This window comes from Rana temporaria, chromosome 12, assembly GCF_905171775.1.
Source record: "Rana temporaria chromosome 12, aRanTem1.1, whole genome shotgun sequence".
NCBI classification, from domain to species: Eukaryota; Metazoa; Chordata; class Amphibia; order Anura; family Ranidae; genus Rana; species Rana temporaria.
Genome location: NC_053500.1, coordinates 140,763,488 through 140,789,554, shown reverse-complemented (window position 1 = coordinate 140,789,554; position 26,067 = coordinate 140,763,488). Strand labels below are relative to the sequence as shown.

Genomic DNA, 26,067 nt, shown 5'->3' with positions numbered 1-26,067 from the left:
GGGGAGTACAGAGAGGAAAAAAAGGAGAGAGAAAGAGCCAACAGAGAAGAAAAGATGGGGAGTACAGAGAGGAAAAAAAGGAGAGAGAAAGAGGCAACAGAGAAGAAAAGATGGGGAGTACAGAGGGGGGGAAGGAGAGAGAAAGAGACAACAGAGAAGAAAAGATGGGGGGTACAGAGGGGAAAAAAGGAGAGAGAAAGAGGCAACAGAGAAGAAAAGATGGGGAGTACAGAGGGGAAAAAAAGAGAGAGAAAGAGGCAACAGAGAAGAAAAGATGGGGAGTACAGAGGAGAAAAAAAAGGAGAGAGAAAGAAGCAACAGAGAAGAAAAGATGGGGAGTACCGAGGGGAAAAAAAGGAGAGAGAAAGAGGCAACAGAGAAGAAAAGATGGGGAGTACAGAGGGGGAAAAGGGAGAGAGAAAGAGACAACAGAGAAGAAAATATGGGGGGTACAGAGGGGAAAAAAGGAGAGAGAAAGAGGCAACAGAGAAGAAAAGATGGGGAGTACAGAGAGGAAAAAAAGGGAGAGAGAAAGAGGCAACAGAGAAGAAAAGATGGGGAGTACAGAGGGGGAAAAAGGGAGAGAGAAAGAGACAACAGAGAAGAAAAGATGGGGAGTACAGAGGGGGAAAAAAGAAGAGAGAAAGAGGCAACAGAGAAGAAAAGATGGGGAGTACAGAGGGGAAAAAAAGAGAGAGAAAGAGGCAACAGAGAAGAAAAGATGGGGAGTACAGAGGAGAAAAAAAAGGAGAGAGAAAGAAGCAACAGAGAAGAAAAGATGGGGAGTACCGAGGGGAAAAAAAAGGAGAGAGAAAGAGGCAACAGAGAAGAAACAATGGGGAGTACAGAGGGGGGGAGAGAAAAAGAGACAACAGAGAAGAAAAGATGTGGAGTACAGAGGGGGGGAAGGAGAGAGAAAGAGGCAACAGAGAAGAAAAGATGGGGGTACAGATGGGGGAAAAAGGAGAGAGAGAAAAGCAACAGAGAAGAAAAGATGGGAAGAACAGGGGGGGGGGGGGAGAAAAAGAGGCAACAGAGAAGAAAAGATGGGGAGTACAGAGGGGGGGGGAGAAAGAGGTAACAGAGAAGAAAAGATGGGAAGTACAGAGGGGGGGAAGAGAGAGAAAGAAGCAACAGAGAAGAAAAGATGGGGAGTACAGGGGGGGGGGGAGAAAGAGGCAACAGAGAAGAAAAGATGGGGAGTACAGAGGGGGGGGGAGAGAGAGAAAGAAGCAACAGAGAAGAAAAGATGGGGAGTACAGGGGGGGGGGGAGAAAGAGGCAACAGAGAAGAAAAGATGGGGAGTACAGGGGGGGGGAGAAAGAGGCAACAGAGAAGAAAAGATGGGGAGTACAGGGGGGGGGGGAGAAAATGAGATAACAGAGAAGAAAAGATGGGGAGTACAGAGGGAAAAAAAGGAGAGAGAAAGAGGCAACAGAGAAGAAAAGATGGGGAGTACAGAGGGGAAAAAAAGGAGAGAGAAAGAGGCAACAGAGAAGAAAAGATGGGGAGTACAGAGGAGAGAAAAAGGGAGAGAGAAAGAGCCTACAGAGGAGAAAAGATGGGGAGTACAGAGGAGTGAAAAAAAGCAAAAGAAAGGGAAGAGGTGAAAAAAGAGAAATGAGAGGGAAAGAAAGAGAGATAGAAACAGATGGTGAGAAGAAGAAGAAAGAGTGAATTAAGAGACTAAGTGATGCTGTCTCCATCTTTGCAGAGCTCTAGTTGGAGAAGAGCGCCCCCTGTGGGTGAGCAGGAGGAACTGAGCTTGTACTCCTCTCTGGTTGCTGCACAAGCAGCTCAGATGGAAGAGGAGCTTCAGCCTGAGCAGACACAGCTCAGAGGTGTGCAGCTGAGGACCAGCCTGAGGAGGAGTCCCTGTACAAACACAGACAAGGACCGTTCTCTATCACATCCCCACTCTCCCCCAATGTTCTCTGACACTCTGCTGCAGATTACATTGCATCCCATGCGGATTTCCTGCAGGTGAAAAACTTAGCCATGCTGGACGTTTTGACTTCCAGGGTTGGAGAGACAGTCTCCTCCTAAAACTTCAGCTCCTGTGCCCAGGTAAGTGCACCTGTTTTGGTTCCCCTACAAACTACCATCCTACCCTAATTACATAAAATGCAAAAAAAACACATTTATTGCAGCTGCTGCGTTTTTTTTATTTTTACGCATTCAACATTTAGATGGCCAAAATTTTCATTAGTTGGAACACAGATTTGCATGTTGTCCTTAAAGCGCAAGGCGGTGACACCCGCATAAATATTCTGCTTTCCCAATGACCTTATTTGAATTTTATTACACATGCATTTTCTGGATCCTCGCAAATGTTATCACTTCTAAATGGTAAGTGTGCGGTTGGTAATGAAAATGCTCAAAGCCAAAAACTGCATCACGTAAATTGAGTCATAAACTTCCAGCTTTTGTGGGCAACGGTGGCTTTCCAGACACATTACTATAGGAACTCAATATAGAAAGCTGGATGCATCAATCTGGGCAGTTTGCCTCGAAAAGCTTATTTGTTCAATGTGGTTGGGGTAGGGTGGCGGGGGGGGGGGGGGGGTATTAGTGGCAGAGGGACATGGTCGAGGGTTGGGTGGTGGGGGGTATTAGTGGCAGAGGGACGTGGTCGGGGTTGGGTGGTGGGGGGGGATTAGTGGCAGAGGGATGTGGTCGAGGGTTGGGTGGTGGGGGGGTATTAGTGGCAGAGGGACGTGGTCGAGGGTTGGGTGGTGGGGGGTATTAGTGGCAGGGGGACGTGGTCGGGGTTGGGTGGTGGGGGGGTATTAGTGGCAGAGGGATGTGGTCGAGGGTTGGGTGGTGGGGGGGTATTAGTGGCAGAGGGACATGGTTGGGGTAGGGTGGTGGGGGGTATTAGTGGCAGAGGGAAGTGGTCAGGGTTGGGTGGTGGGGGGTATTAGTGGCAGAGGGAGGTGGTCAGGGTAGGGTGGTGGGGGGTATTAGTGGCAGAGGGACAGGGTTCGGGTAGGGTGGTGGGGGGTATTAGTGGCAGAGGGACGTGGTTGGGGTTGGGTGGTGGGGGGTATTAGTGGCAGAGGAACGTGGTTGGGGTAGGGTGGGGGGGTATTAGTGGCAGAGGGACGTGGTCGGGGTAGGGTGGTATTAGTGGCAGAGGGAAGTGGTCAGGGTTGGGTGGTGGGGGTATTAGTGGAAGAGGGACGTGGTCGGGGAAGGGTGGTGGGGGGTATTAGTGGCAGAGGGACGTGGTCGGGGTTGGGTGGTGGGGGGTATTAGTGGCAGAGGGACAAGGGATGTGGTCAGGGGAGGGTGGTGGTGGGTATTAGTGGCAGAGGAACATGGTTGGGGTAGGGTGGGGGGTATTAGTGGCAGAGGAACGTGGTTGGATAGGATGGGGGGTATTATTGGCAAAGGGATGTGATCAGGGTAGGGATCCTCGCAAAATGTTATCACTTCTAAATGGTAAGTGTGCGGTTGGTAATGAAAATGCTCAAAGCCAAAAACTGCATCATGTAAATTGAGTCATAAACTTCCAGCTTTTGTGGGCAAAGGGGGCTTTCCAGACACATTACTATAGGAACTCAATATAGAAAGCTGGATGGCATCAATCTGGGCAGTTTGCCTGGAAAAGCTTATTTGTTCAAAGTAAATTGCGACTTGAAGTCATCTTATCGGTGACTTTAATGACCGGTAGCAAGAAAAAGGAGCTTTTATTTATTTATTTATTTATTTGTTTTCTGGCAGTCAGTGTTGTGGAATCATTAGATGTGAAAGGCTGCCTGGGAGACCTTAAAACGCGGGTAGCAGAGGTCGCCGATTACGGCCGGAGGACGTGTTGGAGGAAAGCAGGGAGACCGGTGCAATATGTTTGGGACGCAGAAATCAACATGTCAACAGATGCTCATCATTAAAAAAATATGATTTGGTAAAATGCTTAAGGCGACGCTCTCATGAAGGCAGATGATATATCTCCATCAAAGTCGCAAATCCGTGGTGACTTTTCTTGAAACGCTGGGCTCTGATGCATGGAAAAGTGGAAGGATTCTTACCCCAAGGAAGAATCCTTCTACTATTCCATAGAGAAAAGGGAACGTTTGTAATCTTGACTGCAGACACTTTTGCGACGCTTGCTAGTGCTCATTGGGCGTCCCTACGCTAACCGTTTATCAATGCTCACATTTTTTCTGTCGATTGCAAAGACTGTCTGGTGGTCATAGACAACTGGGTGGCTTGGCTTCTATCATAGGGATAACCAAGTAATCTGGGAAATCGTTTGCAGCCAACCTTTCATTGGAAGTGGCCACCAAGTTGGCTCTACTATTATTAGTAGATCTAGACCTTGAGGGCATCTTTCCCATACTTGCAAGTGCTCATTGAGCGTCCTACACTAAGCGTTGGATGTAATGCTTCCAGTTTTCAACAGGTGATCAGTCAAATATATCTTCTACTATTCTGAATAACCATTTGTCACCTACCTTGTGTTGGGAGTGGGCACCAAGTTGGTGTTACATTACACATATACCATTGAAAGAAGTTGGAGACCTTGGTTGTGGGGGTGCTCAAGGATTATTTTAGCGAGGGGTATTAATAGGAGGGGGTAAGAGGGACTAAACCTTGAAGGCATCTTTCCCGTACTTGCAAGTGCTCATTGAGCGCCCCTACACTACCTTAATATCAATGATCAATGATTTATTCTATCATTTGCAAAAATTGTCTGAGTTGTGCTTTGGATGTGATGCTTCCAGTTTTCAACAGGTGATCAGTCAAACATATCTTCTTCTAATATTCTGGAAATTGATTTGCAACCTACCTTGTGTTGGAAGTAGATACAAAGTTGGTGTTACACGTGTGCCATTGAAAGAAGAAGGATGCTTTGGCTGTGGTGGTGGTGCTCAAAGATTATTTTAGTTAGGGATTCTAATAGGGGTGGGCAACAGGCATTGGACCCTGAGGGGTCCACATTCCACAAGTACTCATTGGGCATCCCCATCGTTTGAAGCCAACCTGATATTGGAAGTGGATACTAAGTTGGTGCTACTCATGTAATGTTGAAAGAAGTTGGAGACATTGTCTGTGGTGATGCACAAAGATTATTTTAGCTAGGGTTAGAGTTTATGGGGTTGGAGGGGCAAGAGAGATTGGTTCCTTAGGGCATCTTTCTTATTCTCACAATCATAGGTGTGCCCAGCCTATTGCATTAGGGTGTGCCCCCCACAACTCAAACATATGCGTGTGGGTATGTGTGCTGTATATATATATAAATCTTATGGCAGAATTGGTCAGAGGGGAGAGAGAGGGGGTAAAGGGAAAATAAGGGGGTGTGAGAGAGAGGGGTGAGAGAGATGGGGGGTCAGAGAAAGAGAGAGGAGGTAAGAGAGGGGTGCGAGAGAGAGAGAGGGGTAAGGGGAGGTAAGAAAGAGGGGGGTGAGAAAGAGAGTGAGGGGGAGTAAGAGAGAGAGGAGAGGGTGAGGGGTGAGAGAGAGAGAGGGTGAGGGAGGTAAGAGAGAGAGGGGTAAGGGGGTGAGAGAGAGAGGGTGAGGGGGGTAAGAGAGAGGGGGTAATGGGGGTGAGAGAGAGAGGGTGAAGGGGGTCAGAGAGAGAGAGAGAGAGGATGGGGTAAGAGAGATATGGATTAATCTGGGTATGTAGTGCGTGACAGGGCACAGTGGGCCCCCTTTCCCTCAGGTCCCATTCCCCCTGCACACTTCTGTACACTGGATGATACACTGGGTGGCACTAGTGCATGGGGGGATTAGGTTGTGCCTGGACGCATCCCAGTGCGCATGCTCAGAATCACGTCGAAACAACTGCCTAAGATACGTCCAATCACTGCCTACGACGTGATCGTAACCTACGCCCAGCCATATTCACGTACTATGTAAACGACGTAAAATACGACGGCTGTTTTCCCTGGTTCATACCTTTGCATGACTTGCGCCTCCTATATGGGGAATAACTTTACGCCGGACGTACGACTTACGCAAAGCGCGTATATTATGCGCCGGGCGCAACTACGTTTGTGAATCGGCGGATCTCCCTCATTTGCATATTGATTAAAATCAATGGGAGCGCCCCTTGCGGCCAGCATAAATATGCGCCCACGATACGCCGGCGTAGGAAAGTGACGTCGGTCGGATGAAGCCTATTTTCAGGCGTATCTAGTTTTGTCGGCACGGCGCATAGATACGACGGTGCATATTTATATTTACGCGGCGTATCTCAAGATACGTCGGCGTAAGTGCTTTGTGAATCCGGGCCATTGTCTGTGGTGATGCTCAAAGATTATTTTAGCTAGGGTTGTAGTTAATGGAGGGAGTGGGGGAGGGGGTTTCCTTAGGGCATCTTTCACATTCTCACATTTGGCCATGGTACTTAGCTAAGGGTGTCCTGATTATTAACGCTCATATTAATTACGTCACTTGTAAAACTGCTTTGTGGCCATGGGCATCTTGTATGACTTGAATAGATCCTTGATTCACGGCACCATCCACTGTCAAACCAAGTTGTGTTTTGAATGTGATGCTCCTTATTGGTCATCCCTACACTACCCGAATGCCAATGCTCAAATTCACTCCGTCACTTGTAAAAAACTGGTCACCATCCACAGTTAAAGTCACGTTGTGTTTTGGATGTGATATGCTTAGTTGTCGACAGATGGCCAGTCAAAGTGATTTAGTCTAATGTTATGGAATGTCTTTTGAAGCCAACTTTATGTTGAAAGTGGTGCTTCAGATGTACCGCTGAAAAAAAGTTGGGGACATTGGCTGTGGTGGTGCTCAAGAAGTTGGGGGCATTGGCTGTGGCGGTGCTCAAGAAGTTGGGGACATTGGCTGTGGTGGTGCTCAAGAAGTTGGGGACATTGGCTGTGGTGGTGTTCAAGAAGTTTGGGACATTGGCTGTGGTGGTGCTCAAGAAGTTGGTGGCATTGGCTGTGGTGGTGCTCAAGAAGTTGGGGGCTTTGGCTGTGGTGGTGCTCAAGAAGTTGGGGACATTGGCTCTGGTGGTGCTCAAGAAGTTGGTGACATTGGCTGTGGTGGTGCTCAAGAAGTTGGGGGGCTTTGGCTGTGGTGGTGCTCAAGAAGTTGGGGACATTGGCTGTGGTGGTGCTCAAGAAGTTGGTGGCATTGGCTGCGGTGGTGCTCAAGAAGTTGGGGACATTGGCTGTGGTGGTGTTCAAGAAGTTGGGGACATTGGCTGTGGTGGTGCTCAAGAAGTTGGGGGCATTGGCTGTGGTGGCGCTCAAGAAGTTGGGGGTTTTGGCTGTGGTGGAGCTCAAGAAGTTGGGGGCATTGGCTGTGGTGGTGCTCAAGAAGTTGGGGGCATTGGCTGTGGCGGTGCTCAAGAAGTTGGGGGCATTGGCTGTGGCGGTGCTCAAGAAGTTGGTGGCATTGGCTGTGGCGGTGCTCAAGAAGTTGGGGACATTGGCTGTGGTGGTGCTCAAGAAGTTGGGGGCTTTGGCTGTGGTGGTGCTCAAGAAGATGGGGACATTGGCTGTGGTGGTGCTCAAGAAGTTGGAGACATTGGCTGTGGTAGTGCTCAAGAAGTTGGGGACCTTGGCTGTGGTGGTGCTCAAGAAGTTGGAGACATTGGCTGTGGTGGTGCTCAAGAAGTTGGAGACATTGGCTGTGGTGGCACACAAAGATTATTTTAGCTAGCAATAGTAATTAGAGGGGGTACAGACCTGGAGGGCATCTTTCCCAAACTCGCAAGTGCCCAATACCTACACTATCCAGTTATGAATGGTCATATTCATTCTGTCACTTGTTAAAGTTGCCTTGTGGCCATGGACAACTGGGTGAGTTGAATCGTTGCTTGTTACCCAGATTGGCACCATTCTAACCAGGTTGTGTTTTGGATGTGACCCCCCCCCCCCTCAGAGTTCCACGATTGTTGTGACTATTGTGGCGATTGTTGTGGAACTCTGAGGGGGGTCATACTCTCCTGTCTTCCCCCTAGTCTCTTACCGATCCTCCACCACATAACCGGCTCACCGACTGCCGTTGCCCCAGGAGAAATGGGCGTGTAACCGAGGAAGGCGAACCCGGGTGCACACGGTGGTTCCTCCATCACGGCGCCAAAATTCCCTTGTTCTATGGTCCAGTACTACACCTGCTTTAAGAGTGTGATTTTTGGATGAGAACACGTGCTTGGCTTGAAGAAAGAAAACGAATGCTGCCACCACGTCTGAGGACAGCCGTAACATCTGAATTCAATTGTTGCAAAAGTCTCTTTTATCCTGGATTTTACACCAGGTGTGGGTCTTCTTTTTCCCGTATCCTATCATTATCTCTCTATGACGGAGAGACCTTGCGAAGCACCTTGGAGCTTTTGATATCGAGAGTTTGGCAGCTGCTTAGAGGAACCTTGTGATTGCGCACATGTTTACTATGACCGCACCGAACCAGAGGGTCATGGTTATCTGCTAAGCTGCTCCCGAGATCTTTTACGCACGTGCTAGAGGTGGTCAGTGATTCTCTTTCCTGGGTTACATTTTTTTTTCCAACTTTATTTGGACGCTTTCATTTTATATGTTGGAGCACTATTTATGCATCTGATGAACTAGTACTTTATATTTTGGTGTACTATGGTAAAATATTTTGTAATAGCGTACAGTAAAACCTCGGTTTGAGAGTAACTTGGTTTGAGAGCGTTTTGCAAGACAAGCAACATTTTTTTATAAATTTTGACTCGATATACAAGCGATGTCTTGATATACAAGTAGCGTCATGTCACAACGGAGTATAAAAGAGAAGAGAGGAGCCTCTAACTGTAGCAATATGTTTATATTTAATGAAGGTACAACATTTAGCAACTTATTGCTACACTTAGAGGTGCACGTGAGAGATATAGTGCAACATCGTTGGTGCCAGTGGGAGGAATATAGCCCCATCGTTGGTGCCAGTGGGAGATGTAATGCCCAATCGTTGGTGCCAGTGGAAGATATAGGGCCCCATTGTTGGTGCCAGTGGGAGATATGGGGCCAGATTCACGTAGCGCAGCGGATCTATAGATCCGCTCGTTCTACGTGAATTAAGATCCGCTCCCGCAAGTTTAGGAGGCAAGTGGCTAATTCACAAACAACTTACCTCCAAACTTGCGACGGCGGATCCTAAATCCCCCGGCGGAATTCAAATTCCGCGGCTAGGGGAGTGTACTATTTAAATCAGGCGCTAGGACGTCAGTGGTTGCGACGCTTACGTAAACGACGTCCGTCCGTATTCGAGAACGACTTACGCAAACGACGTTAAAAAATTTAAATTCGACGCGGGAACGTCGGCTATACTTAACATTGGCTGCGCCTGATGAAAGCAGGGGTAAGTATACGACGGGTACGCCGCTACGGAAACGTCGTAAGAAGACTGCGTCGGGTCCGCGTACGTTCATGAATTTGCGTATCTCGCTGATTTACATATTATTTATCGTAATTTTTAAATTGAAAAAAAGATCCGACAGTGTAACACAGTGTAACACTGTCAGATCTTAGCCCTATCTATGCGTAACTGATTCTATGAATCAGGCGCATAGATAGGACCAGTTTACGATCTGTAGATACACCGTCGTATCTCTTTGTGAATCTGGCCCATAATGTCCAATCGTTGGTGCCAGTGGAAGATATAGGGCCGCATTGTTGGTGCCAGTGGAATATATAGGGCCCCATGGCCCCAGAGCAAACAAAAAAAAACATCAATTGCAGCCTCACTGTGCCATCAAACGCAGCCCCTGTGCCCATCAAATACCGCCACTGTGCCATCAAACTCAGCCACTGTGCCATCAAACTCAGCCACTGTGCCCATCAAACGCAGCCATTGTGCCTTGCAATGATGTCACTGTGCCATCAAATGCTCCCACTGTGCCATCCTATGCTCCCAATGCTGCCACTGTGCCATCAAATGCTCCCAATGCTCCCACTGCGCCATCCTATGCTGCCACTGTGACCCTCCCGCCCCCTCGCCATCTGCCCGGCAGTTACCCTGTCTCGGTGGGTCAGCAGGTGACGGCGAGCAGCGGTGTCTTCTCCCCTCCAATGCGTCTTCTCCTGTCCTCCTCTCCTATGATTGGACGCCTGATAGGTGCCCAATCACAGTGCCTGATGTTTCAGCCAATCAGGAAACTGGTAACAGACCCGGCAACCTGATTTCTAACATTAAGCCGAGTAAGAAGGAACGCACAGCGTTGCGCCCGCTTCTCACTTTTTTGGACGCCTATTAGAGCAAAAGGCTCTAATCAGGTGCTTCCAAAAAACACCCCAACCGCTGTAATTCAGGTGCCCGGTGCCCGAAAAGGGGCCGGACACCTGAATAGGGGGTGACAGCAGTGACCATAGTTAGATTCATACAATGCAGGAATCTATCTATGGTGATTAGAGAGTGACAGTCCTGGACTGGCCGGGACAGTCCCGCGTCTTGACCCTCTGTGCTGCCAATGATGTGTCCTGGGCTCTGTCCTGGAATCGCAGAATGAACTTTATTTGAGTAACACTGCACATGCATTCGTTGCAGCAATTGGGCTCACGGGTGGGTGGTCCTTGCTGATTCAGAGGTGGCGGTCTGGGTGGGGCCAACCTGTAAAGTCGACGTGACTTGGGTGTACCCACCCCTGACGAAATACGCGCCGTTTGCGGGGGGGGGGGGTTAACAGTGGGGTAGATTCAAGAAGCAATTGCGCCTGTGTAACCATAGGTTACACAGCGAAATTGCTTACTTGCCCCGGCGTAACGAATGCTCCTGACTCAGGAACCTCGTTACGCCGACTGCAGCCTAAGATCTGCGCGGCATAAGGCTCTTATGCCCGCATATCTTAGGCTGCATTCTTGCGATGGCCGCTAGGTGGCGCTCCCGTTGTGCTCAGCGTATAGTATGCAAATTGCATACTAACACCGATTCACAACGTTGCGCGAGCCCTGCGTACGCAATTTACGTTGTTTCCGTACGGCGGTTTTTGCGTAAGGCTGCCCCTGCTATTAGCAGGGGCAGCCAATGTTACGTATACCCGTCGTTCCCGCGTCACGAAATTAGAATTTTACGTAGTTTGCGTAAGTGATTCGTGAATGGCGACGTCATTTGCCGCAATGCACGTCGGGAAAGTTTCCCGACGGAGCATGCGCTCTACGATCGGCGCGGGAACGCGCCTAATTTAAATGATTCCCGCCCCCTACGGGATCATTTAAAATGCGCGTGCTTGCGCATTTTGCCGGCGCGCCCGCGCAATTTACGGAGCTTCTGCTCCGTGAATCGAGGGCAGCGCAAAAAAATATTGGGGGCGCAGGGCAAAATCGTTGCCCTGCGCCTCCGTAATAAATGCGCAAATCTACTTGAATACGGCCCAGTGTCTCAGGATCCGGGGGGTCATAAGGTTGGTCAGTATACAGGTTTCCTGTTTAGGCGTTAGTTCACAAATGTGTTGATTGCACTGTCTACATACAGATGACCACCAGGAGGAGCCCCTACAGTGAAGGAAATGTGTCGCAGAAAGCAAAGCAAATGTAACTTCAAAAAATGTATTTACCGGTAACTTTGAAATCTGCATCCTTGAAATAACCTGTGGTGATCCCGCCATAAGGGTTTTGTTCAGACACTTCTTGGTATAGGGTGACAACGCTCTGTCCCTCTCTCCCAATTGTGCTCCTGTGTTGTCACCTGTCACATATGCCCCCTGGTGGAGACTACAAGTAGGCAATTTTTTATTTTATTTTTTACCAATGACCCAACAAACACAAATGGAAGTATTGAACCCAATGAACATGCGTGGTTCTTCATCCTATATAACTATATCCATGACCCCTGTGGAACTACAAAGCCCAGGAGACCAACCTGAAGCTCCAATCGGATTTTCACACTGGATGTGGCCTGGTGATGTGATGTGATGAGCGAGGCGCACCGTCTGCTTCTATAGATGGTAAACAGAGCTTCATCCTCGCTTCATCCTCGCTTCATCCTCCTCCCCGTTGACAGGCCTGACAAATAGATTTCAGGGAAGACAAATGGTTTTGGCGAAAGCCAGATGACATCTACCTGGAATGTTCGTCTGCTCAGCCTCTAATGAAATGATAGAGATGTAAACAGACCGCGGTGTGCGCAATTCTTCCACTTAGTGGTCTGACACCAGCCTGGGCAGGAAAGGGTCGGGGGGTGGGATGGAGACCCCATTGGATGGATATGGATCTGGGTTGGATCGGCATTGTGGGTCATTACCTTCATCCGGATCTGTGGAGGAGAACTGATGGGGGCAAAGACTTGTGCTGGGAGGGGGGATGTCAGCAATGGGGTGGATTGATTTTCTATGGGGGGGGGAATTAATTCTTAGGGGGTAAGAATGTAGATTAGCGCTCAGTTTTCATTTTCGGGGGGGGGGGGGGGGATTTTTGCTGACACGCAATGCTCTTACATCTTGGGGGGGTCGCAGTTTGCCATAGATGACCTCATCCTGGCACTGCACCTGCACATACCCATGTGGGCAAATACGGCCCTCACATGGATGTACACTGCAGTGTTGCCAATCTACCAGATTGAAATTTACTGGCACGACGCCCGAAATTTATGTTTTTACTGGCATTTCACAAAAGTTACTAAATACAATTTTTAGGTGCAAATTTCTGTATTTAGGCTACAAACAAGTCCGCTAGGCAAATAGCAATGTGATTTAAGGTAAAAAAACATATTTTTGTTATTTTCGATATAATAAAGGCAAATTATTTAGTCACATCACCCCCTGCCTCCATCCCCCTCTGCCACCAACACCCCCTGCCTTCACCCCCCTCTGCAACCAACACCCCCTGCCTCCATCCCCCTCTGCCACCAACACCCCCTGCCTCCATCCCCCTCTGCCACCAACACCCCCTGCCTCCATCCCCCTCTGCCACCAACACCCCCTGCCTCCATCCCCCTCTGCCACCAACACCCCCTGCCTTCACCCCCCTCTGCCACCAACACCTCCTGCCTTCCCCCCCCCCCCCTCTGCGGTGTCACAATCCTTCCCTGCCTCCAATCTCCCCCTGCCTCCAATCTCCACCAAGCCCCCAGCCTCCAATCACCCCCTGCCTCCATCGTCCCCTGCCTCCATCCCCCTCTGCGGTGCCACCATCCCCCCTGCGGTGCCACCAACATCCCCTGCCTCGAATCACCCCCTGCCACCATTACCCCCTGTCTTCACCCCCCTCTGCGGTGCCACAATCTCCCCCTGCCTCCAATCTCCCTCTGCCTCCAATCTCCCCCTGCCTCCATCCCCCTCTGCGGTGCCACCAACAACCCCTGTCTCCATCCCCCACCCTCTGCGGTGCCACCATCCCCCTCTGCGGTGCCATCAACATCCCCTGCCTCCAATCTCCCCCTGCCTCCATTCCCCCCTGCCTCCATCCCCCTCTGCTGTGCCACGAACACCCCTGCCTCCATTCCCCACTGCGGTGTCACCACAGCCACCATCACCCCCTGCCTCCAATCACCCCCTGCCTCCAATCACCCCCTGCTTCCAATCACCCCCTGCCTCCAATCACCCTCTGCCTCCATTACCCCCTGCCTCCACCCCCCTCTGCTGTGCCACCAACACCCCCTGCCTCCTATCACCCCCTGCCTCCATTGCCCCCTGCCTCCACCCCCCCTCTGCGGTGCCACCGCAGCCACCATCACCCCCTGCCTCCAATCACCCCCTGCCTCCATTGCACCCTGCCTCCAATCTCCCCCTGCCTCCATTGCCCCCTGCCTCCATCCCCCTCTGCTGTGCCACCAACACCCCCTGCCTCCACCCCCCTCTGCGGTGCCACAGCAGCCACCATCACCCCCTGCCTCCAATAACCCCCTGCTTTCAATCACCCCCCTGCCTCCATCCCCCTCTGCGGTGCCACCATCCCCCTCTGCGGTGCGACCAACATCCCCTGCCTCCATGCCCCTCTGCTGTGCCACCAACACCCCCTGCCTCCAATCACTCCCTGCCTCCATTGCCCCCTGCCTCCATTCCCCTCTGTGGTGCCACCACAGCCACCATCACCCCCAGCCTCCAATCTCCATGCGCAGTTCCAAGCCGAACCGATCTCAGCTATTTTTACTGGCACATTCCCGCAACCACGGACATTTATGAACGGGGGGAAAAAAGTGCCTGTTTTTATGAACTGTCTGTAAAAATACGCACGGTTGGCAACACTGGTACACTGACTGTAGCACGCCTGTGTGAGCGAGGAACGAGGCCTTACCGACATTCAATGCGATTTAGAAATTTGCGCTCAGAATGGATTTTTCTCCAGCTGGGAGGAGCCGTTCCTTCCGGGAGGGGGAGACGCCCCCCCCCCCCCATCATTTATATTTCTTCATTAAACTCCTTGTCCAGAGACCGCCCCTCGTTATTAATGAGCCAATCTGCGTTTTCACCCGCCGGGAAATTGTCCGTCCGAAGCAAAGAATTAACATGAAGAGGAGGATTTATTCCCGGTGCAAAGCGACACAGCGAGGATTATATACAATTGTGCTGCACTTCTGTGATAACAACAAAAATCATCCAAATGTGTAACAATGTAACAAATGTGTAACACTATCTCAAAACACAGCGACTTACATCTACAAAGAAATGAACTTGTGCTGTGCTTATGTGATGATGCAACAATAAATAAAATCCTCCGAATGCGTTACAATCTAACAAATACAGTATCTCACAAAAGTAAGTACACCCCTCATGTTTCTGTAAATCTTTTCTTGTATCTTTTCATGTGACAACACTGAAGAAAAGACACTTTGGTCTGGATTCACGTAGATCTGTGCATTTTTACGGCGGCGTATCGTATCATATTTACGCTACGCCGCCTTAAGTCAGAGAGGCAAGTGCTGTATTGCCTCCTAACTTACGGCGGCGTGGCGTAAATGGGGCCGGCGTAAGCGCGCCTAATTCAAATGAGGATGAGGGGGGCGTGTTTTATGTAAATGATTGGTGACCCGACGTGATTGACGTTTTTTTACGAACGGCGCATGCGCCGTCCGTGTACATATGCCAGTGTGCATTGCTCCAAAGTACGCCACAAGGACGTATTGGTTTCGACGTGAACGTAAATTACGTCCAGCCCCATTCACGGACGACTTACGCAAACGACGTAAAATTTTCAAATTTCGACGCGGGAACGACGGCCATACTTAACATTGGCTAGGCCACGCCTGCGTACCTATTACGGAAACGGCGTATCTTTACTGCGACGGGCAAGCGTACGTTCGTGAATCGGCATATCTAGTCATTTACATATTCTACGCCGAAATCAACGGAAGCGCCACCTAGCGGCCAGCGGAAAAATTGCACCCTAAGATACGACAGTTTGAGCATACACTTAAACTTACGAGGGCGCAGATTCCGAGTTCAGTCGGCTGATACGCCGGCGTAACTCTTTGTGAATCCAGACCTTTGTATCTACAATGTCGTGTAGTGAGTGTACAGCTTGTATAACGGTGTACATATGCCGTCCCCTCAAAATAACCCAACACACAGCTAGGGCTGATGCAAGGAATTTTGAAACCCGGGGCGAAACCTCATTTTGGCTCCACCCCTGACTCCACCCTATTTGTCATGTCCATGTATACCCCACCTTTTTAATGAAACACACATCAAATGCAGCCTCACCAGCGCCCATCAATACAGCCTCACCAGCGCCCATCAAATGGAGCCTCACCTGTGCTCATCAATGCAGCCCCACCAGCGCCCATCAATACAGCCTCACTAGCGCCCATCAATGCAGCCTCACCAGCACCAATCAAATGCAGCCTCACCATCACCCATCAATGCAGCCTCACCAGCACCCATCAATGCAGCCTCACCAGCGCCCATCAAATGCAGCGTCACCAGTGCCCATCAAATGCAGCGTCACCAGCGCCCATCAAATGCAGCCTCACCAGCGCCCATCAAATGCAACCACACCAGTGCCCATCAAATGCAACCTCACCAGCGCCCATCAAATGCAGCCTCACCAGCGCCCATCAAATGCAACCTCCGGCGCCCCCCCCCCCACCTCTGGCCACATGCGGTATTGCATGTCATTGAAGTCAATGCAGAACAAATAATTTTAGTTTCCATTGACTTCTATGGGGAAACTCGCTTTGATATGCGAGTGCTTTGGATTACGATCATTCTCCTGGAACGGATTATACTCGTAATCCGAGGTTCCACTGTATTAACAAAAATGTGAGGGGTGTGCTTACTTTTGTTGATATATTGTATGTAACAATCTCTCAAAACACAATGGGCTAGATTCACATAGATTAGCGGATCTTTAGATCCGCGTAATCTATGTGATTTACGATCCGCCAGCGCAATTTTGCAAGGCTAGTGCAGTATTCACAAAGCACTTACCTCCAAACTTGCGCCGGCGGATCGTAACTCCCCCGGCGGAATTCAAATTCCGCGGCTAGGGGGAGTGTACAATTTAAATCAGGCGCGTCCCCGCGCCGATTTAACTGCGCATGCGCCGCCGGCGATATTTACCAGTGCGCATGCTCCAAATGACGTCGCTAGGACGTCATTGTTTTTGGCAGCAACGTAAATTCCGGCCATCCGTATTCGCGACCGACTTACGCAAACGACGTAAAAATTTGAAACTCGGCGCGGGAACGACGGTAATACTTAACAGTAGCTACCCCTCATATAGCAGGGGTAACTATCCACCGGAAAAAGCCGAACGCAAATGACGTAAAAAAAAATCGACAGGCGGGCGTTCGTTTCTGAATCGGCGTATCTCCTCATTTGCATATTCGTCGCGAGTAAAACACAAAGCGCCACCTAGTGGACAGCGGAAGATTGCAGCCTAGGATCCGACGGTGTAAGTCACTTACACCTGTCGGATCTAAGGTAGATCTATGCGTAACTGATTCTTATGAATCGGTCACATAGATAGTTTCGCAAACAGCCGGAGGGTCGGCCAGTTTGAGACCCCTGCTTTATTGCATCGGCTGGGGGCCAAACGTTCCTGCCATTCATCCGGGACTTGGAGCTCCACAATCGCTGGAAGAGGAATTTCACGAACACTCCGAAACCCGTTCTCTCATCTCCACCTACTTAGTTGATAAAAGGATTATTTTTTTTTTTTACCAAAGTGAGAGCTTTTAGCAGCTCACTGAACTACATTTAAATGCAAGCTTTTAGCGCACTCTCCCTCCCCCTACCTGCCGCCAGACCTATTATCACATTGTATTTATTCCTCACTAACATACTTTGTTGCTTTTATTGCTTCTGATCTACATGCTTTTGTAAAAACCCATTAAAGTATGCACAACATAAGTACTGTGCCCAGTATTTCATATAAACGTTGCCATAAATAATCTGATTTTATGTGAGGAACCTACCAGTTGTTCTCTTGTCCTTCTTCTTTTAGTGGGCGTCCTCGTATAACTCGGGTCTCCTGGAGGATACAACCCACATTACCAGCGTTATTGAGGAGCCGCCGCGTAATTCCTCAGAAGCAGCGGGGAGAGGTGCATTACTCTTCCACGTTATAGGCCGTATATTAGCCGCTCGCCAATTTTAGTACATTTCATGGAGACAACGCCGACTCCTAATGAGCCGAATCTCATTTCCCGATACGGAGGCCGGCTAGACAGCTGCCTACGGAGCTAAAAATGACCAGAATATTGATTTTGTGTCAGGCTCTGGCTCTATTAGGAAATATTTTGGATGTTTCAGAATATCATGCAAGGCCAAGGGGTATATACTGTCAGGGCCAGATTAAGAACATCATGGGCCTGGTGCTGAGGATTTTGGTGGGGCCTTTTAGGCTGCATTCACACCTCCGCGACAAGTAACGCCGCGTACGCGGCGTATTTTGCCGCGAATAGTGTAACTTTTTTTTTACAAATCCTTCCTATTGCTTTGTATGGCCGAACGCCAATGCCGCCTGAAAAAAAGGGTCCGGGACTTTTTTTTCATGCCGCAGGTGTACGGCGTCTATGAGATGTGAACCATCTCACAGACAGCAATGGGAATTCTCCCCTCCAGCGGCACGAGCGGCCGGCGTCGGTGTGAATGGGGTGTAATAAATAATAAATAAATGCGTGGGAATGACATGAACGCAGCCCGGCCAAGGCAAGTGACCAAAGGCACAGAACCCAGAAGGAAGACCGGGTGAAGATGGAAGTGCCCGGGCCCCGCCTGATTCATCGCAGCACTGGAGGGCTCAGTCTGAAAATGTAAGTGTACACTAATGTGCTAATATGCTGTGCATACTTGTACGTTGTGGCATAACCTACCCCAGGGCCTCTAAAAAGTAGTAATGTCAGGAAAGTTTACTACCGCTTTATTATCACAGGATCCCAGGAGCCTCTCATGGGGCCCCCTACTGACCCAGTGGACGGTGGCCCTTGGGCAGTGCCTAAGTGCACAGTTGCCAACATTTAAAAAATATTTTCAGGGCCACTTTTTTATATAAGTGCTATATTTAGAGTAGCTGAGATCCCCGATGTTCCTCTATACATCACAGTAGTAATCACAAAATTAAATGAGTACTAATAATGGGGCAGAACAAATATGAGAACTGATATTTCCTTTAGTTGAACTAACAAAAGTGTGTCCATTCTAGAGCTGGTAACATTGAGGATATTCAGTATAATTTTAAAGAACTGTTTTTGTGGGTAAGCGACATAGGGGAGGAGTATGGACGGTATATAAGTGGGAAGTATGTGCAGGTGAGGGAGAGGAATGTGGAGGGTCTAACAGTGGGCACTATGTACAGGAGAGGAGTGTGAAGGGTATGACAATGGGCAGTATGTACAGGAAGAGTGAGGGGGTATGACAGAGGGTAGTACGTACCAGAGAGAAGTGTGGAGGGTATGATGGGGCAGTATGTACAGGAGAGGAGTGTGGAGGGTATGACAGTGGGCAGTATGTACAGGAGAGGAATGTAGACGGTATGATAGTGGGCTCTATGTATAGGAGAGGAGTGTGGAGGGTATGACAGTGAACACTATGTATAGGAGAGGAGTGTGGAGGGTATGACAGTGGGCAGTATGTACAGGAGAGGAGTGTGGAGGGTGCGACAGTGGGCACTAAGTACAGGAGAGAAGTGTATGACAGCAGGCACTATGTACAGGAGAGGAGTGTGTAGGGTATGACAGTGGGTACTATGTATAGGAGAGAAGTGTGGAGAGTATGACAGTGGGCACTATGTACAGGAGAGGAGTGTGGAGAGTATGACAGTGAGCACTATGTACAGGAGTGGAAGGATATTTAGGGACTGAGTAGTGGTTAAGCGGGTCATACATGGAATGAAATTACGCCAATTATGCAGAGACCAGTCATAGTCAATCTATGTATGGGCTAGCTGGTTTTACACAAGTCAATCTATTAATCAACTTGAGTACAACCAGCCTGTTTTTTTTTCTTAAAACAATCAGTGCTGCCAGCTAAAGTTAGCAACACTGATCATTGTACGCACTGGCAGAACACAATAACACTGCAGGAGTGATTCCCCCATCCACAGGTCAGCAGGTGAGAGGGTGTGTGGGGACAGGCTGGGGAGAGATACTAGTCAGTGGCTGGGTAGGCACTGGTAGTATCAGAGCCAGATACACACAGGTTACATACGCCACGATTGTTAGAGCGAGAACAATAATTCTAGTACTAGACCTCCTCTGTAACTCTAAACATGTAACCTAAAAAAATGTAAAGCATCGCTTAGGATACCAAAAAAAAAATTGTGCTAACTTAACTAACTAACTGTTTTTTTAATGAATGAAACATTTTTTTCCAAAAAAACATGTTTGAAAAATTGCTGCGCAAATACCGTGCTAGAGCTGCACAATTAATCGTTAAAAAAATTGTGATCTCGATTCAACCCCCCTGACGATCTTCAATGCAGAGTTTGCTGATTCTTTCATATAACAAGTGGAGAGACTTTCAGCTGTCAAAAGAAAATATCTGGGCAGTCTGCCAAGTTTTTAACAGGAAACATTGTAACTGACACTTCCTTCTTAGATCAAAGGGATACACTTCTGTGTGTAAAGAACAAATCTGGGCAGTCTGCGAAGTTTGTAAACAAAATGAAACATTGTAACTAACTAACATTGTAACTAAATTTAACCGCTTAAGGCGGTGGTTCACCCTTCTTAACAACAGTGCAGCATTACATTCGGCATAGTAGCGAGAGCTACAGTATGCCTGTCTGTATTTTTTTATGTCCGTACTCACAGTGCTATTGTACATTCAAGATTCCGACTCCCGCGGGGAATGGGCGTGCCTATGGAGAGGGAGGATGATTGACGGCCGGCTCTGGCACGTCACGCTCCCTGAAGACAGCCGGAGTAGGTCTCGGCTCTTCACGGCGCCTGCGCACAGGCTATGCGCAGGCGCCGTGAAGAGCCAAGCCTATTTCGGCTATTTCCGGAGAAGCGTGACGTGCCAGGGCCGGCCGTCAATCACCTTCTCTCTCCATAGGAACGCCCATTCCCCGGAATCTTCAATGTACAATAGCACAGTGAGTACCGGGATAAAAAAATACAGACAGGCATACTGTAGCTCGCGCTACTATGCCGAATTTAATGCTAGAGGAAAAAAATAAAAATAAATTTATATAGGGTGAACCCCCGCTTTAAAGTCCAACACTTGTTTCTTAAGTTAAAAAGCAATATTATTTGCTAGAAAATTACTTGGAACTGCCAAACATTATATATATTTTAGCAGAGACTCTAGGGAATACAATGGCTATTGCTGCAATATGTTATGTCACACTGCATTTTCCCACTTCAATGAATAATAAAAACCATAAAAACAAAACAGTGAAGTTAGTCCATTTTTTTTTTTTTAAATGTGAAAGATGATGTTACGCCGCAACAATCGTGAGAGAATCGTGATCTATCTTCTAAGCAAAAAAATTGCAATTCTCATTTTAGCCAGAATCGTGCAGCTCTGTACCCTGCAACATAAAAAGTGCAAAGACCACCATAGAGTCATTTTCTAGCAAAAAACAAATGATGATTTTTACATGTAGTAGAGAAGTGTCAGAATTGGCCTGGGTGGCAAGGGGTTAATTACCATGAGTAATATACAAATAATTATTATAAGCCCTGTGATCCTATCAGTCTGCTGTAGTGTGTCAGCTTGTATTTATATTGGCCGCTCTGAATGTAGCTTCTGACAGGCTGTGCAAGCAGGCCCGTATCTCCGGAACCATAAATGATAGCTGTCCCATATTTTAACCAGTTGTGGGGTAGCTCTTCCCCTGCCTACCCCCAAATGTGGGGTTTCTGTGACCTCTGGTCATCGAGCTACAACCCCCCAAATTCGATCTTTAAAAAAAAAAAATTCTTAAAAAAAAAAAATATATATATATATATATTTTTTTTTTTTTGGGCAAATGGGCCTATCTTGAGAAAGGGGCCTGGAGCTGCAGCTCCATCAGCCCCATTGTTAATCCGGCCCTGTATACTGTATATATACACTATGGCCCAGATTCTTAGAGGAGATACGACGGCGTATCTCTGCGTCCGGCCGGTCTTATCTATGCGCCTGATTCTTAGAATCAGTAACGCATAGATATCTGTTAGGCCTCGTACGAGCGGACATGTCCGATGAAAACGGTCTGCGGACTGTTTTCATCGGACATGTCCGCTGGGATCATTTGGTCTGATGGCTGTACACACCATCAGACCAAATTCCCAGCGGACAGATTACGCAGTGACAACGCGGTGACGTGGCGGCGACGATGACGCGGCGACGTGCGCGAACCTGGAAGTTCAATGCTTCCACGCATGCGTCGAATCACTTCGACGCCATGCGCGGGTTCTCGGGCCAGCAGACATGTCCGATGAGTCGTACTGACCGTCAGACATGTCCGACGGACAGGCTTCCAGCGGACATGTTTCTTAGCATGCTAAGAAACATTTGTCCGCTGGAAACCTGTCCGCTAGGCCGGAAAACTGTCCGGTCGGCCCTACACACGGTCGGACATGTCCGCGGAAACTGGTCCGAAGGACCAGTTTCAGTGGACATGTTCGGTCGTGTGTACGAGGCCTTAGATCCGACAGGCGTAAGTCTCTTACGCCGTCGGATCGTAACTGCATTTTTAAGCTGACCGCTAGGTGGCGCTTCCGTTGAATTCCGCGTTGAGTATGCAAATTAGGTAGATACGCGAATTCCCGAACGTACGCCCGGCCGACGCAGTGAAGTTACGCCGTTTACGTTAGGCTTTTCCCGGCGTATAGTTGCCCCTGCTATATGGTGGCATAAGTGTGGCGTAACAATGTTAAGTATGGCCGTCGTTCCCGCGTCGAAATTTGAAAAAGTTACGTCGCTTGCGTAAGTCGTCCGTGAATGTGGCTGGACGTCATTTACGTTCACGTCGAAACCAATGACGTCCTTGCGGCGTACTTTGGAGCAATGCACACTGGGAAATTCCACGGACGCCGCATGCGCCGTTCGGGAAAAAAGTCAATTACGTCGGGTCACAGTACATTTACATAAAACACGCCCCCTGATCCTTACGCCGGCCGATTTACACTAAACCGCCGCAACTTACGGAGCAAGTGCTTTGAGAATATAGCACTTGCCCCTCTAAGTTGCGGCGGCGTAACGTAAATCGGATACGTTTTGCCACCGCAGAGATACGCCGCTGGACGAGAATCTGGCCTTATATAAACGCTGCGTTTTTGGGAACACTACTCTACTGGGGACGCTAGTATAGATCTGATCAGATCAAAGATATTGATCTGTCCAGACGCTATTCTAGTAAGGGAGGTGTATGCAGGGCCGATCCGCCCTATAGGCTCACTATGCAAGCCGCTTAGGGCCCCGCAAAGCTGCGGAGGGCCCCCCAAATTACTAGAGGCCCCCGCCTGGTGAGAAGTCATTTTTGGCCCCTCACCTCAACTCGCTGGCTGCATGGGAGAAGAGGTAAGAAGTCAGCACCCCCCCGCTCTCACTTTAATGTAAGATGTAATTTCCGACAGCAGAACACCCCCTCCCCCCTCAACTTTAATGTGACGTGTCATTTTGCTTAGGGCCCCAGGGAGGTCAGGATCGGCACTGGGTGTATGGTGTGTGTGTTAGTGATAGTTAGTGGTTAAAATCGGTGATCAGCAAAATAAATCTGTACACTATACTGGGGGGGGGGGCTACCACTAACTGCCCTAACGCTGTTTAGTGTCCAGTACAGTGATCAATAAAAAATATGAAGTGAAAGGGTTGTTCCAATCAGAATACCCCTTTAAATCAATTGCCCCCATCAGGCTGGCTCATGTGTTAGTGGATGCATGTTCAGCGACCTGGAGGGGGGATGCAACTAAAATCTGAGATATCCAGTCCATTCGAGCACCACCCTAGATCTGGCCCTGGTTGTCACCGAAACATTTGCCCCATTGAATGATTTCCTCCTCACCTTTTGTGTTGGTAACAAGTCAAACATTTTGGATTTCCCCTCACTTTATGTCTGGCCAGCAGGACCATTAGAGGGAGTGGACCTCACAAGCAGGGACGTAGATCGTTAAAAGACGGTCTTATCCTCCCCCAATCTAAAACTAAAAATAAGTGTTTAGCCTTTACTTATCATTTTAATTCCTAGATAGAGTCAAATAATTGCAGTAGATAAAGTATATCAAGTATAACAGTCAACCAAATCTTGTTTGACGATTGTTTGGCCTTCTTATAATCTCTGTGTTCTGTTTCAGGGGTGTACCTAACCAAGTTGTGAAGACAGCTGAGGAAAGGCGATGAACGCCGTGTAAAAACGTGTTTTTGGGCCTCACTCCGCGACATCAAGATGGATCAGGATTACTCAGACTTGCCAAACATCACGGAGCTGTACTTTTCTCCAGTGTCACAGGGTGACATCATAGAGACCACAACTAACATGTCCACCACGAACATTACGACTCAATACTATGACATTACTAGCAATGCCATCCTCACCTTCATTTACTTTGTGGTGTGCGTCGTGGGACTCTGTGGAAACACACTAGTCATCTACGTCATACTCCGATACGCCAAGATGAAGACAATCACCAACATCTACATACTCAACTTGGCTATTGCTGATGAACTCTTCATGCTTGGCTTGCCCTTCCTAGCAATGCAGGTAGCATTGGTCCATTGGCCTTTTGGCAAAGTCATCTGCAGGATTGTCATGACGGTGGACGGTATAAACCAGTTCACCAGCATCTTCTGCCTTACTGTTATGAGCATCGACCGATACCTGGCGGTGGTTCACCCCATCAAGTCAGCCAAATGGAGAAGACCAAGGACTGCCAAAATGGTCAATGCCGCAGTGTGGACCATTTCTCTCCTGGTGATCATGCCAATTATGAATTATGCCGGAGTTCAGCTCTATCGTGGGAGAGGTAGCTGCACCATAATCTGGCCTGGGAACTCTGCGACGTGGTACACTGGTTTTATAATTTATGCCTTTATACTCGGGTTCCTAGTCCCGCTAAGTATTATCTGCCTCTGCTATCTCTTCATCATCATCAAAGTCAAGTCATCAGGAATAAGAGTGGGTTCCTCCAAGAGGAAGCGGTCAGAAAAAAAAGTCACCAGGATGGTGTCCATCGTGGTTGCAGTTTTCATCTTTTGCTGGCTCCCGTTCTATATCTTCAACGTCTCATCCGTGTCTCTCTTGATTGTGCCAACTCCGGGCCTGAAGGCCATGTGGGACTTTGTGGTGGTTCTGAGTTACGCCAACAGCTGTGCCAACCCCATCTTGTATGCCTTTCTCTCCGACAACTTTAAAAAGAGCTTTCAGAATGTTTTGTGCTTGCACAGGGTCAGTGGCATTGATGAGGGCGACAGAAGCGATAGCAAACAAGACAAGTCCAGGATGAATGAAACCACAGAGACGCAACGCACATTGCTTAATGGAGATCTTCAGACTAGCATCTAAGCAAGTCCAGTTGGAAATATAGCTGCATATCTGAATAATTCCACCTACAACCATCTAATTTGGTTATGTAATTAGTAGCAGAGAGAATTTGGAAGGTCGGAAGGGTGAACAAAATGACACATATTTGAAGGTCTTATGAAAGACATTTCTGCACAGATGTCTGGACCTCAAGTGGTCCTCCAACTACTGCTATCATTATAAACCATTTCTTTTAGTAAAAGACTACAATGATTTCTGTGCTCTGAAGGTTTTCTCTTGGGGCACCTGCCCCCTGAGGCCCCGGTAACTAGTCACTGCCAGACCACTTCTTTAGCTCCTCCAACAAAGTGGAGATGTTTCAAACTCTGCTGATTTCTTCTACATTTTCCGAGATGGTCTCTGGGTTTAAACTTATTTCTAAACTCCTTCTCTTTTTGCTATCCAGAAAAAAAAAAGAAACTCATTATTAAAAGGATTTGTATTCAAGGAGCGTTTCCTCACCAAGAAGAGGTATCAAGCAAATCTGGAACTATATCAACGCCAAGGGCCTATGAAGGCACCTTTTATGTGACTGCCATTACAGGTTTTCTGCTACATCGTACCATATCCATTATAAGTCTTGGATGCATTTGTAAAAGTTTGACAAGTAAATTCATATTTTTTTATTCTTTTTGTTGCCTAAGCCACCCTACTTATCAAACTTATATTATCCGTTAAACATCATTACAAAACACTACAGATTACAAATTGGCTGCCCTAACGTTTTCTTAGCAATATCTGAAGACAAGGATGCACAGAGGAACTGAATTTACAACTTTTTGTCAATTTAATGGCCAACCTTTCTCATAAAGTGCACTTTTATCTAAATTCACATTGCACTTTAAGGTCCTTGGGTAAGACCAAACTGTTGGTGGTGGATCATACTAAATGTAACCTGCAAAGGGGCAACTGTAACAATTATTGAAGCATTCTAACTCATAAAGTACAAAAGTATTTACAGAATGATAAAGGAAGCTTTAAAGAAGTAGAACCGGGGGTCATGGGTAGGACTAATCTTTGGTGGTGGATCATACTAGATGTAACCCTGCAAGGGGAAACTGTAACCCAAGGATCAACAGGAATGTTAAAGATAAAGTTATTTTTTGTATACCATAAAACAATTTTTTTTGAAGGATTCTAATATATAAAGTAAAAAATGATTTACAAAATGTTAAAGGAAGCTTTAAGGAAGTAGAAATGCGAGTCATGGGTAGGTCCAACCTTTTGGTGGTGGATCATACTAGTTG

At 48.2% G+C, this 26,067-nt stretch overlaps 1 protein-coding gene across 1 annotated transcript; it reads left to right on the top strand.

Annotated features, from left to right (window-relative positions):
- Nucleotides 1–1,692: 1,692 nt before the first annotated feature.
- On the top strand, nt 1,693–25,451 carry SSTR2 (somatostatin receptor 2). Its single transcript, XM_040331006.1, has 2 exons — nt 1,693–2,067; nt 23,595–25,451. Exon 2 carries the CDS (start codon nt 23,687–23,689, stop codon nt 24,800–24,802), a length of 1,116 nt encoding a protein of 371 aa, XP_040186940.1. The 5' UTR covers nt 1,693–2,067; nt 23,595–23,686; the 3' UTR covers nt 24,803–25,451.
- The last annotated feature ends 616 nt before the right edge of the window (nt 25,452–26,067 follow it).

Coding starts and splice junctions, on each gene's coding strand:
- SSTR2 (XM_040331006.1), top strand. CDS start 23,687: ATGGATCAGGATTACTCAGACTTGCCAAACATCACGGAGCTGTACTTT.